The sequence below is a fragment of the Aspergillus multicolor genome (genome assembly GCF_047715735.1).
Source record: "Aspergillus multicolor strain CBS 133.54 unplaced genomic scaffold BDW74scaffold_6, whole genome shotgun sequence".
Lineage (NCBI taxonomy): Eukaryota > Fungi > Ascomycota > Eurotiomycetes > Eurotiales > Aspergillaceae > Aspergillus > Aspergillus multicolor.
In genome coordinates, this window is record NW_027395957.1 from 619750 (window position 1) to 633393 (window position 13644).

Below are 13644 nucleotides of genomic sequence, written 5' to 3' on the forward strand. Positions count from 1 at the left end.
GATAGATATATAATCAACGAGGAATGAAGTCATGGACTTTACTGCACATGGCAACAAGATGGGGAACCCGTCAATGTCTAGAACGAAGAAAGAAGAAGAGAGAGAGAGAGAGATCATCCGAGCATAACAGGGCCGGAACTCAGCACAATGAGGTTCGGCGCCAGCCAGTCCGAATAGATGACCAACGGGACGGGCCGGTGATTGACAATGGAAGAGAAAAACTTGAGGATAGAAGTTTGCTTAGAGAGTTTCGTTGCTAAGACATGTTTGCGGTGACCAAGATAAGGGAAAACCATCATGGGGGAGCCAGCTTGATGAAAATTGGAATTCAACTAGAATCTGACAAGGGGACCGTGCAGGCTAAATATAGCAAGAGCCGCACTCAGATCCCGGAGAACCTTGAAAACATAGTCTTGGTAAACAGCAAGCCGGTATAAGAGACGGGGAGAGGGTGAAGAATGGAAGACCAAGAACGCCATGAACATTACATCAGGCTCTTTACCATGACTATGCTGATATTGGTCTAGTCGTCCAGACGGAGACGTTAGAATTCGTTAATCCAAGAAGCGATATATACAAGGCCGTGTTAGCCGTGGGTATTCCGGCTAGATTCGAGCTTTGGTGGGCGGACTCGATGGGCGTGCTTTTGGGATATCCGATGGGAAGGCAACCACAGAACATGGAGGACGTTTGATGACAACAAAAAAAAGTAACCCCGTATTTTTTGGATATAACTTGAAAGGTCGCTGCAGAGGACTAGAGACATAAAACCATCTTTCCCATCAATTGGGCTGTAGATACACCGGCGTTTCCGCGTGACCTGTGTCCTTCATGCATGCTATGGCCATAACATAGTCATTCATCCACACACTCCTATCCCATAAACCCATAACCACACATTTAAGCGAAAGTAGAAGGACGAGAGTAGGCGAAGACCTTCTTGTTGCCGCTGGCGGAGCGGTGGGGCAGAGGGAACTTGAGGTTCTTGGAGAGGAGCTGCTTGATGTAGGGGCGGCGGATGGAGTCGGCCTTCTCGATCTCAACGACCTTGAGGATCTGTTGTTTCACTGTTAGATACGACCGTGACGAAGAACTATCTCAACGTACGTGGATAGAGCCGAAACGGGCACGGTGGCGGGCAGCCATGTCCTGGTAGAGAGCCTCAACGGCCTCGGTCCTGCTCATCTCACGGAACTCCTTGTACATGTTGTGGGTGCCGGAACGGGAGTCGTAGCGGAGCCAGATACCGAAGTTCTTGACCTTGAGGGGGCGCTTCTCGTGGATCTGGTACGGTTGTTAACCATCTGTTCGTCCTCCACCATATTCGCCAAAGAAACATACCACGTTGAGGCTGACGATCTCACCGTTGGCCTTCTTGACCTTACGGAGCTGGGTCAGGAAGTACCAGAACCGCGACTTGGCCACAACAGTGTTGGGCGCAAAGATGCGCATGCGGTACAGCTTGGGCGTGGGGTTCGCCTCGGTGGGCAGATGACGCCCGATGACCTGGTACTCGGTGAGACGCCCTATGGTATACCCGTCAGTTGTTTCCTCCTAGCAATTGCACGATAGCCCATGATATCCCAGTGAACCGGCAGCGGTTGGCGATTATTCCACACGATTTAGCAAAGCGTTCAAGCGGTTGGGTGTCGACGGAAAAAGTCGCACATGCAGGTGTCGGTGCCTCGAAAGCTTCATTCCTTTCCACCACTTCCGATTCCTCCCAGGCAAGTTCCGTCATGTTGACCGTAAATAATCGACCGTAAATCTCCCAATCCGAATGACTTTTTATGGCGCGCGGGCAGTGATGCATTATACATTGGCCGAAAGGAGTCGCTTGACGATCGTGGGAATTTGCCGATTCAACTGGGATACCGGTGCTGGGAAAAATGTTTGACTCACCCATCTTTAAAAATTGACGGTTAGTATATTTCCTCCAGCAATAAACAAGAATATCACGGGGTAGGGCTCACTTTTATTGACGCTGTGTCGATTAGTTGTCGATATAGGTGTGCCGGGTTGTCTCCTCACGAAAATGGAAGATTTGTGAAATTGGGGGAGTTTAGGGCTGCCGCCCTTCGTCTAAGCGACCTAGGGGCTTGGCGCAAACGCTAATCCCGTTCTGGTGGATCACAGCCACTTCCTATGGCTGGTGGCCTGCCGCCGCTGTTTGTCTGGCCGAGGCGCCGTTCCCCACTTTCCTTCTGATCTGGAGGTGGGTTCATCATAGCTCCGCGGGAGAGACAAGACCTGGAAGAAGGTCGCGAAGAATGCAGATACTCTGAAGAACTGCTTCTCGCAGGTCGCGACTTTGAAATATCGCAAGAATGAATACAATCCTGCAAGAAATTGAAGCAGGGCATAGGCTTGGGTCTGGCCCTCACCTAGCAGCTGCCCTCACTCCGATCGATACGCCAGAATACCCCGACCGCTTGAAGTCATTCTACTTCTTTTCGAATGCCGCTCAACTATCCACCAGCTTGCGATATTACATCTCTCATCTCCCTGGAGTCCGGATACCGAAGCAACACCTCAACGCTTGGGTCGATATCTTTTCCGCGTACTGGAAGGCAGTTGGAGAGATCGTCAACTTCGACGAAGCCCCATCGCGCGCCAGCTGGGCCAACGTTTTCGATAGCTGGAAAGACCTGGCAAATGCGCTGGTTAGAGCTTACTCAAATCCGGGGCTGGAAATTTGGACCATACCTTGTCTTTACGTTGTTGGAAAATACCTACGAGTCTTTGCATCCAAAGCCGACGCAGAGTCTTTGTCTCAGGGATCTGTCGCATACTCCGAGGATGACATGCTTACCGACTTTGGGAAGAATGCGAAGACTGAGGAGGCAGCGCGAGTGCTGAACCGCATGTTCACATTGTGCCTCAATGACAGGTGAGACTAGAGCTGTCACTTGGTGCGTCATTAATCTCTAATGAGTGGTCTAGAGCGCCAAAGGAAGAATCGCGGAAATGGGGCGTATATTATATGTCGAATCTTCTATTCAAAACGTACTTCAAGGTAGGGGCTATGTTTGCTCCTTTTCCTGGAAGCAACGGCTGACCTGAAATCTTAGATCAACGCCGTTGGGCTATCCAAGAACCTCCTGCGCGCTCTCAACGCTCAGTCGCAGGACCTTCCGGATAAAGACCTGTATCCTAGATCGCACATTGTGACATTCAACTACTTCGTCGGAGTCATATTCTTTCTGGATGAGAACTACGCCGAGGTAGGAGATCAAGCACAGTCCAGTCAGTTTCGAAAGCTTACCCGAAAAAGGCAGAGGAGCATCTCGCATATGCGTGGAACTACTGCCATAAGGATGCAGTCAAGAACAGAGAGTCAGTTGTGTCGTTTCTCCTTTGTGCTTCTGTCGCTGACTACTTTGAAGGTTAATATTAACTTATCTTGTGCCCTGCCACCTCGTCAACACCCATGCCCTTCCGAGCAAGAAGCTTCTTAGTGACTTCCCACGCCTTGAAAAGCTGTTTCGCCCACTATGCGACTGCATCCGGAAAGGTGATCTTCACGGCTTCGACGCCGCCATGTCTGCAGGCGAGGAAGAATTCGTCAGAAAACGCATATACCTGCCCCTCGAAAGAGGGCGAGACATCGCATTGCGCAATCTCTTCAGAAAGGTGTTCATAGCTGGTGGATTTGAAGATTCCAAAGACGGACAGCCGCCGCCCCGACGGACGAGGATACCCGTCGCCGAATTTGCAGCAGCGCTGCGCATTGGCACGCATGCAGACGCGAGGACCAGGGTTGATATCGATGAGGTGGAATGTCTGTTATCGAACCTCATTTACAAAGTCAGTATCAGGGACACTTTGAATAGAACCTACATGCTAACGAGCTTTCCAGGGCTTGATGAAGGGTTATATCGCCCGCGAGCGCGGCATGATTGTCCTTAGCAAAGGCGGAACAGCTTTTCCCGGAACAGGTGTATAGGGCTATCATCCTACAGTACGGAGATTCTTTCCAGCGAAGACCCGATTGCACAGAATTTTTCATACATCCATCCTCAGACTCTTGAATCGAGCTCATCGGATCCTATCATGTCGGATCAAGGCCAAACATACATACCGCAACTCCGCGCCCCTTGGAGCCAGTTATCACTGCCCAGCTATACATACATCATCAAGCCTCGTCCAGATGACGAGCTGTGATAGTAACATTGATGAATTACAGCCAACGATGGTCACATCTCTACATACTCCACAAGATATCGAGCCGAGGCCAGTCATGTATGCATTTACGCTGTATCAATGAACAATAGACAGCATAGCGAGGACATGAAATGGAATCACAAATATTCCATAGATAAAATGACATCAAGCACTAACCATATCCCCGTGCTTCGGCTATGATGTCTCTTCGCTCCAAATCCACGTTACGTACTCCGTACAGAGAATGACATCTTCACAGATATCATATTAGTCGTTTGAGCTAGACTACCAGAACCTAGCTAGTGAGCATCGGAAATAATCCCCGGTATATAGTACAGCAGAGCAAAGCAGGGAACAGGGCGACCCGAAACCGAAACCAGTTAACATCACCCCGGTTCAGAGACAAAACAAACGGAGAACACAACGCTCAGAACTCATTGAACAAAGACCGACCGAACAACGCTAGATATAGTAATATAAACTAACATGACTAGCATGTTACCACCTAGAACCCTTGCCAGTGGTGTGAGAGATCAGCACTACTACTCGGCAACTGATAGCTTAGCGTTTGGCGCCGCTGCAGCGAGGTCATCCTAAGTAGAAGCATGTTAGTCAATATAAGTACAAAGGGGCCAACCTAAAGCCGATTGACAGCAGGAGATAAAAAGGAAGGAATAGACGAACCATGTGGTTACACATCGCGACAAAAAGATCGAAGAACATTTTCCCTCCCTTCTCCATCTCCATCTGCATGGTGCCGCTCCGTTTGAAGGTGGACCTGCTCCGGATGATGAGGGCAAGGTAGTGGGCTCGGAGCTTGGATTCATGGTCCGGCGTATTGGCGTAGGCATATCGCGCACTCGCGAGGATAGTACTGCATTGGATGCCAGTGTGCAGGCCCTGTTTGACGAGGGATAGGCGCTTCAAGTGCTCGAGGCCGTACTTGTTGGCAGCGCAACTTCGGAACGGGCATATTAGTGACTTTGCGATGAGGAGGCATGGACAGCAGGGCACATACTAGACAGCAGTATCCCTCAGAATCTCCCCGCCAGCAGTCGCGTGGTAGAGCGTAGCTCCGTCGGTCTGTCCATCCTTGAGCCTAGGATTCTCCAGCTCCCACGTATTCTGTTTTTCATTCTGGACCAGCCGTGGATAGTAGTCGCCTCTGTATAGATACTCGAGGATGCACGAGAACACCTCCGGTTGTTCCTCTGGCAATGCTATTCGCCGGCTGCTGACATTCTGGGATTGGGCTCGCGAGCAGGCGGCTGCGAAGAATGGCGATACGCAAAGGATTTCTTTATGCGCGGCGAAAAGCCGCTTGTCTGGGCCAACACTGATAGTGATGACGGACGAAGAGGAGGAGCTACTCATTGCAGGAAAAGGCATTAGCAGGTGCTTTGAATCACAGCGGGCGCAATTGAGTGTCTTACCTGCCATCGGGCGGACTATCTGGTACCTGGCGCCTCCCCAGGCGTCTTGATGTCACTGAAGAATCACGGATATATCGCTTAGACCGAGAAGTAGCCTTCGAAGTTCCATATCTGGAAGAAAAGCTGTCGGGGTGCGATTGAGGGTTTCGCCTGGTCGTGAACATTGTTAGATTGGTCTTGCGCCTGTTTGGAAGGGCTGGTGGGAGGAGCAAGAGGGTGGGAAAAGATGCTGGGGCAGAGGGAATTAAGGGGAATCAAAAATCAAATCAAGGATTAGGGAAGTTGGTAAAACACTGGCCTTACCTTTGCCCTGTTAGTATGGAGAGGTATCGCAGCGTACGGGGAAGCTTCTGGCCGCACAACTAAAGTGGATATGGCATGGATAGTCGTAGGTATTGGTCAGTCTCGACCCAGAGCAGGGATGAGGGGCTAAGACTCGGGTCGTCTAGTTCTCTGATGGGTGCGAAACTGTTTGCTTCGTGCATGATGGCAATTGTGGCATGGTGGTGAGTCGAGGCTAGGACGCGTAATGGATGTATTTCACGCGTAAAGTGGTTGTGGGAAAGCACGCCGGATCGCGTTATCAGGTGACTGACCGTCCAATCATCGCTGCGCATTCGATGGGGTGTGTGGACCAGGGCTCCATCCTCGATGCATCATTTCTTTGTTCAAGGAACACCCATGATCAGTCGTTTCGGAGCCACCTTGGCGAAAGAAAAGGTTTCTTTGTCGCTGCACCTTGCTGCTGGAACCTTGCATGAGGGATTAGACATGGCCAATTGGATCTTGTTGAGTAGAATGGCAGATCAAGGTCATGCACCTTCCGCTGACATACAGGTTCCTAAAATTGAGAAGTGGAATGTTTGTGATGATTGGTATCTGCTAAAGAATATATGCGCCTGACCATACCCAACCCGAAATACGCCACTCTAAAAACGCTCTTTGTACACGAACCTATCCCTACTGTCTGGTGATGGCGGAGAAATCCAGCTCACGATACGCCCACCAGACCGGACATCCAGCTCTTAGAGAAACACTTTCTTGGCCTGGTTCGGATTGCTCTCGCTGGGACAATAGGGACATTTAAATCTGGTGCCCTTGCAAAGTCGGTTGAGCGACTCCTCTGCAATCACATGCCCGCAGGGCATCATCATCGGCGGATTCGCGTCGGTCGTCTGTTCTTTCGACACAGGACACACGAAGATAGAATGGAAGAGGTATGATGGTGGAAGCGGGATCTCGACCTAGGTATCAGATTAGCCAAGAGTAGCTGCCAGAGGACTTGTCTCAACTTACGGGTAGCTCATGCTCTGTCGTCCACTCTGTCCGTTTCGCTTTCATAATGGTCTGCAACTTCAGCAAGGTAGGTAGGGCTATTGCGCCCGCAGTTGCAGCAATGTAGAGGGGCGAATCAGGGGATAATCCCAATAATGCACAGAACTCTCGAGTAAACGAGTGTGAAACATCAGCCCATGCAGATGGGTTGTTGAAAATGTTCTTGTAGGGAGAGTCTGGTAGGTTAGGGCTGAAAGCCATAGCGCCCATCAGCTGCTGGATTTCCCGCATAAACCTGGGAATAAACCGTGGGAACTCGCGCCTGGCGTATTCCAGTGCCGATTGCCGCCCTTCAGGTGTAGGTCCACGCTGCTCATGCCCACCATGGAACAGCCACACGAACTGGAGCCTGCATAGGTCGAATTCGAGGTTGCTACCTCTCGCTTCTAGCGCGACCTTATTCTCTTCCTTCCGCGACCACTCTATAGCCGGTAGCAAGTTGTTGTTTTCTTTGAGTTCGTGAAGTATCCGATACATATTGTGGAACTCATCGCGCACTTTGGTGGAGGGTACTCCGCCAATGTCCAGAAGGGCGGCCGCTTCGTCCATAGTATCGGGATCAAGTTCCTGTTGTCTTTCTGCCGCTTTCTTCTCTGCTACTTCTGACAGAAATGCCGATGCCACGGAGAACTGCCCCTCCCGGAGTAGGTGCATGGCGATGGCTCGGTTGATGAGGTGTTCTTGTGACGAGAGGACATCGTGTTCGGAGCTTGGTAAGGGCCTGTCTTTGAAGAGCTTCGAGGTGTTAGGGCAATACATATGAAAATATGCAACGTTTCAACGAATCGCCTACCTTGTCTAGAGCCTTTGAATACTTGTTGAGGCCGCTATGTGTTTCCTTTAGGTTTTCATTGATAGCATCGAACGACGATTTGATAGGATTCTGGAGCTTAGCCAGAGCTACCGGGGCTTGATTCGGGTCTGACATGATCTTAAGTTAGTCACTCCGCATAAATCAAGTCAGCGGCGTATACAATGAGCAAACGAACCAGAAGCGATCTTATCCCGGGTTGCCTGAAGCAAGTCGATTGCATCTTGAACATTTTTGATGCTTTGGGATGACTTAAGTCTCTTCGAGAGGCGTTCGTGTTCTTTCTGAACGAGGTCCATGGTGAGAGGAGTCCGGGGACGGGCCCACGCGGAGCTTAGCAAGTCCGACGATTACCGCTCGATCGCAGCTCGAAGGGCAAGAGCCATGTGGAAGTATCGAGTAAGGAAGATTTGCAGGTAGAAAGCCGGAGAGACTTGATACCTTGATCGGGGCGGTTTCTAGGACGGTCAATCCGTGGGAAGGTTGGGAGTCATGAGAGCAACAGGTGAGGAAGATAGTCCCTCACCTCATCCCCAAACCATCCAATTACGACATGGACTGTCACGTGGCTTAGAGTAATTACCCCTCGTTGTTTCTGAAAACGAGTAAATATAGTGCGTGGTAGATGTTGTGGAAACCGAGCGAGGCCAAAATCTCAAGAAGCAGGACGTGTGGCGCATTATACTAACAACATTGCTGAGTTATTCTTGGAACCAGTGCCATGAAGGCCCAGCCGATGCTATCTCACTGTGGAGGAAGTAGAATTGTCTTGGCATCCCGCCAGACTGACACGAAGTAGCTCTGTTGCCTTAGACTTCAGGCTGCACAAAATAAGCCAATCATGAGTCACCGCTGCCTCTCGCTTACCCTAGCGCGCTTTTCCCAGACTTGGCGCAGGTATATAAGCTTGCAGCCGCCGCGCCAATTTTGGACTTTTTCTTCTTTTTTTTCTCCATCCTGGTGCAAGGGTTTTACACGTGTCAGTGAGGAGCCATCCGAGACCGTGTTTTTGCTAGTTGAAAACTACCTAGTTGACTGCTCCAGTTGGCCTTAGGGTCGGCTGGGAATTTTTGAACATATTAAGAAACTGCCCTGGCTTCATTCTTAAGCCAGTCGTGATGGCGAAATCCATCGTTTGGTTGATCTTCTTTTCATTGCCGGTATCCCTTGTGGATGCTTGTAGGGAAGAGTTGCTTCGATTATATAATGTCTATTGATAGTGTTCGTTTCGTGTAAAGCATAGCCTGTCTATTACTGTTTACCCTTTGTCGCGAAGGTTGATGGTCTATCTTTCGGTTTGGTGCTGTACCCTTGATCCTCATCGCGACCTCGTCCTTTTTCTGCTGCATGGTGTATTCATTCCGGGTCCCATACTCCTGCTCTTCAACTCTTTCTGCTTGCTGTGTTGATTATGTACTAAATCGCGATATTGTCTGAGGCGCTTTTAATACTCATGTGCATGTTCGAATATTATGTACGATTGGGTGTTCCATTGAATCATGAATCTAGACTACATCACAAGCAAAGCATAAACCACAATCCATCCAGACAAATTGATACAGTCTGTCTACTCCATACCACATTGGTGCTCCTCATCCCGCAACTCAAACCGACCTGACAGCTGCAATCCTCGCCACCCGCCCAACGTCCCCTTCTATGTACGGTATTCCCCAGATTTCCGCGGGCACCTTCTTCACAAACATCACATTAAGCTCCTCGTACGATCTTCCCCTTGTCTCAGGCTGAGACCACCAGATGAACGCGATGAAAGGGAAGCAAAGCCCGCCAAAGGCGAACCCCAGCTTGCCTCCCAGATTCGCCCTGTCAGGATTAAAGAGGTACAGGAGCACAAACGCCCACATGACGCCTAAGCTATTTGCAGCAGCCAACTCGATAGCGATAGTCTTAACGCGGAGACGAGGTCGCTGTTTCCGTCAGACAGGTGTAGGCCGTTGCGCCGATAGAGGCGTTGTAGAAGAACGATTAGAGGAGAATCATGGTGACGGCGCCGCGGAGTTGCCCTTTCGTACCGCCGACAGCGAGCCTATATGGTTCACAGATTCAAAGAAGCCTTGATCAGACATGAAGAACCCGAAGGCAGTGGCAATTGCCGCAAAGCCATACTGGGCGACGAATATTGATCGATACGCCCACCTCGGTTCAACGCTTCCCTCGCTGTTCGTGATAGCGAGACTGTGAATGGACCCTATGTATAGGCCAAAGCGATCAAGCAGGTCATGAGGCCATGAAGAGCGAGCGGCAAAATCTGACAGTAGTATGCCAGCAATACAGCTCTTCTAATATATGTCCAAGCTACCGAAAGGGTCTCCATTGTAAGTAGCACAAACAGCCTGCATCGCCCCAACCGCAAAGCCGTTGAGAAACTTGTCGCCTAAAAACATCTCGTTCGTCGTCGAGATGAATTCTAGAGTCGCAGCGGCGTATGAAATGATAAGCGAAATCACAAGAGTATTGCGGCGGCCTATCCAGTCCGCGATCTCAGCGGATCCCAAAGAGCCAACAACCACGTTGGCGAGAGATCAGTACTGGATAGATCTCAGTTTGTGAGCAACATACGAACCAATGGGTATACCGCTACAGACGGACTGCCAAGTACTCCGGAGTAGTATCAAGCACATAGTCGCCAGCAAAGTAGCTGCCGAAATCCTTTCGAAATTGAAGAACACTGACCACGACACCGCTAGCCTGGTTCTCGAAGCTAACAAGCAAGATACCCCAGACGGCGAAGAGGCACCAAGCAAATGCCCATGGCTGGGACTTGATTGCCTGCCGTCTGGATTTCTCATGGTCTGCTTGGTTGACTAGATGGGCTAGCTGATGTTCTGTACTCTCATCATGGACAATTTCGGTGGTATTCTTCTCAGGGTCCATCTGCAAGCACGTCGAGTGGGTAACGTGGACTCGTGGAGAGATAAATTTGTGCAAAGGGAAGTAATGTGTGACCTGCATGCATTAAATGTTGTGCAGCAGCGCGATCAACACAATATACCTGCTTGAGGGCGTGCCACAGCATGCTAGCTCTTTGCATATCCGCAGTATTCCTATGAGTCCGTGCATCAGATGCATCCCGGCGAGTCATGACGAACATGGTTTGCTTGATTTAGCTGACGATTTAGGCAAGGTTTAGAGATATGACATGATTCCCCGGCGGGGTAGCAGCAATCTTCGCAATAGGAAGTTTGTGAGCTGTAGGTAGATTATTATTTTCAGGTCCAACGAAGCTGATCCTTTAGGGCTTGAACTGTTTGTTGCCGCTCGTGGTAGAACCTCCACAAACCCCGGTCATGTTCCCCGCTCTTTCTCGGTCCATGATGCCTCATCTTTCATGCCTCGGCGGGTTCATTATGCTGGTTGCTTGGAACAGGCAGGTTTAACCGCACTGCAGCCGGATACCCGAGCCTTGTAAAGGCATATTGCAAGCATTTCAGCTTTCTCAGAAGCAACTCAATCTAGGCATGGCACTAGATAGACGGGAACTGGCCTAGTCTGGGGTATCCCCGCATCCCGCATGAACCCCATAACCAGCATAGAGCATCTCTGGCCTAGTGCCATGGGCACGGCGAAACTTCGGTAAAGCATTGGGGTAGGAGACCCTTGAAGATCGCCGTAAGGGCATACCTTGGCCGAGGCGTCCAAGCGTAAGGCTTATAGATGCCTAATTCGGCGCCATGTCATCATACTTTATCATGCTAATGTATGTTGACTAGCATCATGAGCTTGCAATGGCAGCCGTATCCACGCTCGAGTTTGCTTTGACCTCGGGAACAGGTTATGGACCATTGCAACGTTGGGGAGTTGGGGATAGCAACCCTACAAAAGCTGGCCATGCGATTGACCGTGGCCACCGTTGAAAAGCGAGCTTCAAGTCAGTCTCATTTCATGAATCCAAATCCTATTAAGCCATGAAAATCTCCCTCCCCCTTGTTGCGGCACTCTGCGTCGTCGAAGTAATCGCTTCGCCTCGCAGATATGGCGACTCAGACCTTCTAGTTGAGACGACCAGTGGTACAGTCAAAGGTGTCGTCTCCGAAGAGACAGACAATGTCCGGATTTTCCGTGGCATCCCATATGCTGAAGCTCCAACCGGAGAGCTTCGCTTTCGCCCTCCAGTGCAAAAGGCGCGAGCGACAAAGACCATAGATGTTGCCGAATGGGGACCGGCTTGCCCGCAAATCACAAATGCTGTGGATAACATTTACAGTATATATTTCAAGGGGTTCGGGAAACCAGATGATGTACCCACCGGTGAAGACTGTCTCCATCTCAATATTTGGGCGCCTCGTGACAAGCCCAGCACTGAAGAACTGAAGCCGGTTCTCATTTTCATTCATGGTGGTGGCCATAATGCGGGTGGAAATTCCTTTCCATACTATGACGGAGGCCGCCTTGTTCAGGATAACCAAGATGTGATCTCTGTCTCGCTCAAGTATGAACCCGCAGACGCACAACAGAATTGCTAAGAAAGAGCTGACCAAAAGAACGCAGCTACCGCTTGAACGTGTTTGGTTTCCCTTCCGCAGCAGGCCTGAATGGGCAACAACTCAACCCAGGCTATATAGACCAGCGACTTGCAATCGAATGGACGCGAGATAACATCAAGGCCTTCGGTGGAGATCCCGAGCGAATGCTTCTTTTCGGCGAGTCTGCGGGAGGCGGATCGGTTGACTCGTATACCTACGCTTACGCCGAAGATCCTATTGTATCTTCCGTGGTGCCTATATCTGGCGTTGTCGGCAGTTTCGGTGCTAAGGAGGTTGCACCAAGCAACTTCACGTTCATTGCTCAACAGCTTGGCTGCCCAGTTGACAGAGATGAAGAACTCGCTTGTATGCAAAGTAAGCCTTGGGAAGATATCGAAGATGTTGTCAATCAGTATAATGAGACGCAAAACGGTGGGAGATCTCTGAGCTTTGGTCCAACTGCTGATGGACAGAACGTCTTCGCCGACTTCGCTGCGCGTCTGGCTGCTGGCCGGATTGCCAAAATTGTGAGTCAAAAAATGCCTCCCACACTTGTACTTAATGGCATTCTCTAAGTATCCTCACAGCCAGTACTCATTAGCAACTCGGATCGCGAGGGTGCTTCACTTGCTGCGAACGACCTTGGTCCAGCCGTTAGTGAGACCAACAAGCCTACCGAGCAGGCAATTGATGCCATGACGAATGGAGTCTTCAACTGTCCTGCTGCCAACGCAACTGCGTAAGCCTACTTCTGGTTCATTTAGCAAGTTCTGGACTCGCTAATAGTTCTATCAGTGTACGCGCAAGCGCTGGTCTGCCAGTATGGCGTTATCGGTATTTTGGAGTGTTCCCAAACCTGGACCCATTCACCTGGCTGGGAACCTGGCACTCTGCCATTCTGCCAACTTTGTTCAACACAGCGGACTTATACGGTATTGCAAATACCCCAGCGCAGAGTGAAGCGGTATCGTTTTTGCAGTCCATCCTTGTGAACTTTGCACGAGATCCATCCCATGGCCTCACTAAGTTGGGGTTCCCACAGTACGACCCCGACGGTGACACTCTGGTGCAGCTGGTAAAGGACTCTTCCTTGTTGTCTCTCAATGCGAGTACCGGATATGATGAAGCGTGTTGAGGTCCGGCATGTGATTGGTCTTTTATCTCCTGATTTGGGTTGTGGCTAAGCTAGCACATGTATGGGGTACTTTAGGCAACCACTTTCGATGCGGGATGATTAGCCCGTGCTGACGGAAAGGAGTGGCGTTTATGTTTCAGAGCATGAATGGTATATGGACTGAGACATGCTAGCATTCTACTCCGGGTCCATGGAAGTGCAAGTTGAGTAGTTGACAACGCAGAGTAGACCTCAGGATAACGGTAGTTAGGCACGGGATTACCCGAGCAATTGGTGGTGTTGTGG

At 50.3% G+C, this 13644-nt stretch overlaps 6 protein-coding genes across 6 annotated transcripts; 2 read left to right on the forward strand and 4 right to left on the reverse strand.

Moving 5' to 3' along the window:
- Positions 1 to 790: 790 nt before the first annotated feature.
- On the reverse strand, positions 791 to 2032 carry BDW74DRAFT_123038 (60S ribosomal protein eL20). Its single transcript, XM_073722070.1, has 5 exons — positions 1974 to 2032; positions 1903 to 1906; positions 1342 to 1526; positions 1108 to 1284; positions 791 to 1056 (listed from the first exon to the last, which is right to left on the reverse strand). Exons 2-5 carry the CDS (start codon positions 1904 to 1906, stop codon positions 901 to 903), a joined length of 522 nt encoding a protein of 173 aa, XP_073586037.1. The 5' UTR covers positions 1974 to 2032; the 3' UTR covers positions 791 to 900.
- A 231-nt stretch (positions 2033 to 2263) lies between these two features.
- On the forward strand, positions 2264 to 4298 carry csn12. The gene is made up of 6 exons (XM_073722071.1): positions 2264 to 2890; positions 2944 to 3016; positions 3072 to 3224; positions 3275 to 3336; positions 3387 to 3807; positions 3860 to 4298. The coding sequence occupies exons 1-6, from the start codon at positions 2328 to 2330 to the stop codon at positions 3944 to 3946; spliced, it is 1359 nt and encodes a 452-aa protein (XP_073586038.1). The 5' UTR covers positions 2264 to 2327; the 3' UTR covers positions 3947 to 4298.
- Positions 4299 to 4706: 408 nt separating this feature from the next.
- On the reverse strand, positions 4707 to 5538 carry BDW74DRAFT_176091 (BTB/POZ domain-containing protein; the record flags this gene model as incomplete). The annotated part of the gene is made up of 3 exons (XM_073728517.1): positions 4707 to 4757; positions 4849 to 5122; positions 5183 to 5538. 3 exons carry the CDS (start codon positions 5536 to 5538, stop codon positions 4707 to 4709), a joined length of 681 nt encoding a protein of 226 aa, XP_073586039.1.
- A 776-nt stretch (positions 5539 to 6314) lies between these two features.
- Positions 6315 to 8122, reverse strand: BDW74DRAFT_123089 (ubiquitin-protein ligase RMD5). Its single transcript, XM_073722072.1, has 4 exons — positions 7922 to 8122; positions 7726 to 7853; positions 6894 to 7667; positions 6315 to 6841 (listed from the first exon to the last, which is right to left on the reverse strand). The coding sequence occupies exons 1-4, from the start codon at positions 8040 to 8042 to the stop codon at positions 6623 to 6625; spliced, it is 1242 nt and encodes a 413-aa protein (XP_073586040.1). The 5' UTR covers positions 8043 to 8122; the 3' UTR covers positions 6315 to 6622.
- Positions 8123 to 10086: 1964 nt separating this feature from the next.
- Positions 10087 to 10588, reverse strand: BDW74DRAFT_148937 (uncharacterized protein). Its single transcript, XM_073723806.1, has one exon. The coding sequence runs from the start codon at positions 10548 to 10550 to the stop codon at positions 10284 to 10286; it is 267 nt and encodes an 88-aa protein (XP_073586041.1). The 5' UTR covers positions 10551 to 10588; the 3' UTR covers positions 10087 to 10283.
- A 1078-nt stretch (positions 10589 to 11666) lies between these two features.
- On the forward strand, positions 11667 to 13458 carry BDW74DRAFT_166764 (uncharacterized protein; the record flags this gene model as incomplete). Its single annotated transcript, XM_073726598.1, has 5 exons — positions 11667 to 12190; positions 12250 to 12751; positions 12812 to 12963; positions 13020 to 13299; positions 13435 to 13458. The coding sequence occupies 5 exons, from the start codon at positions 11667 to 11669 to the stop codon at positions 13456 to 13458; spliced, it is 1482 nt and encodes a 493-aa protein (XP_073586042.1).
- Between the last annotated feature and the right edge of the window lie 186 nt (positions 13459 to 13644).

Bases quoted from the DNA above. Each gene is read 5' to 3' on its own strand.
- BDW74DRAFT_123038 (XM_073722070.1), bottom strand. The intron at 1,285-1,341 runs GTATGTTTCTTT...CAACCGTACCAG, and splicing joins AGATCGTCAGCCTCAACGTG to ATCCACGAGAAGCGCCCCCT. The intron at 1,057-1,107 runs GTACGTTGAGAT...GTGAAACAACAG, and splicing joins CCCGTTTCGGCTCTATCCAC to ATCCTCAAGGTCGTTGAGAT.
- csn12 (XM_073722071.1), top strand. From the start codon at position 2,328: ATGAATACAATCCTGCAAGAAATTGAAGCAGGGCATAGGCTTGGGTCT. The intron at 3,225-3,274 runs GTAGGAGATCAA...TACCCGAAAAAG, and splicing joins TGGATGAGAACTACGCCGAG to GCAGAGGAGCATCTCGCATA. The intron at 3,337-3,386 runs GTCAGTTGTGTC...ACTACTTTGAAG, and splicing joins GATGCAGTCAAGAACAGAGA to GTTAATATTAACTTATCTTG.
- BDW74DRAFT_148937 (XM_073723806.1), bottom strand. From the start codon at position 10,550: ATGAGAAATCCAGACGGCAGGCAATCAAGTCCCAGCCATGGGCATTTG.
- BDW74DRAFT_123089 (XM_073722072.1), bottom strand. From the start codon at position 8,042: ATGGACCTCGTTCAGAAAGAACACGAACGCCTCTCGAAGAGACTTAAG. The intron at 7,854-7,921 runs GTTCGTTTGCTC...AGATCATGTCAG, and splicing joins CCGGGATAAGATCGCTTCTG to ACCCGAATCAAGCCCCGGTA. The intron at 7,668-7,725 runs GTAGGCGATTCG...AACACCTCGAAG, and splicing joins ATTCAAAGGCTCTAGACAAG to CTCTTCAAAGACAGGCCCTT.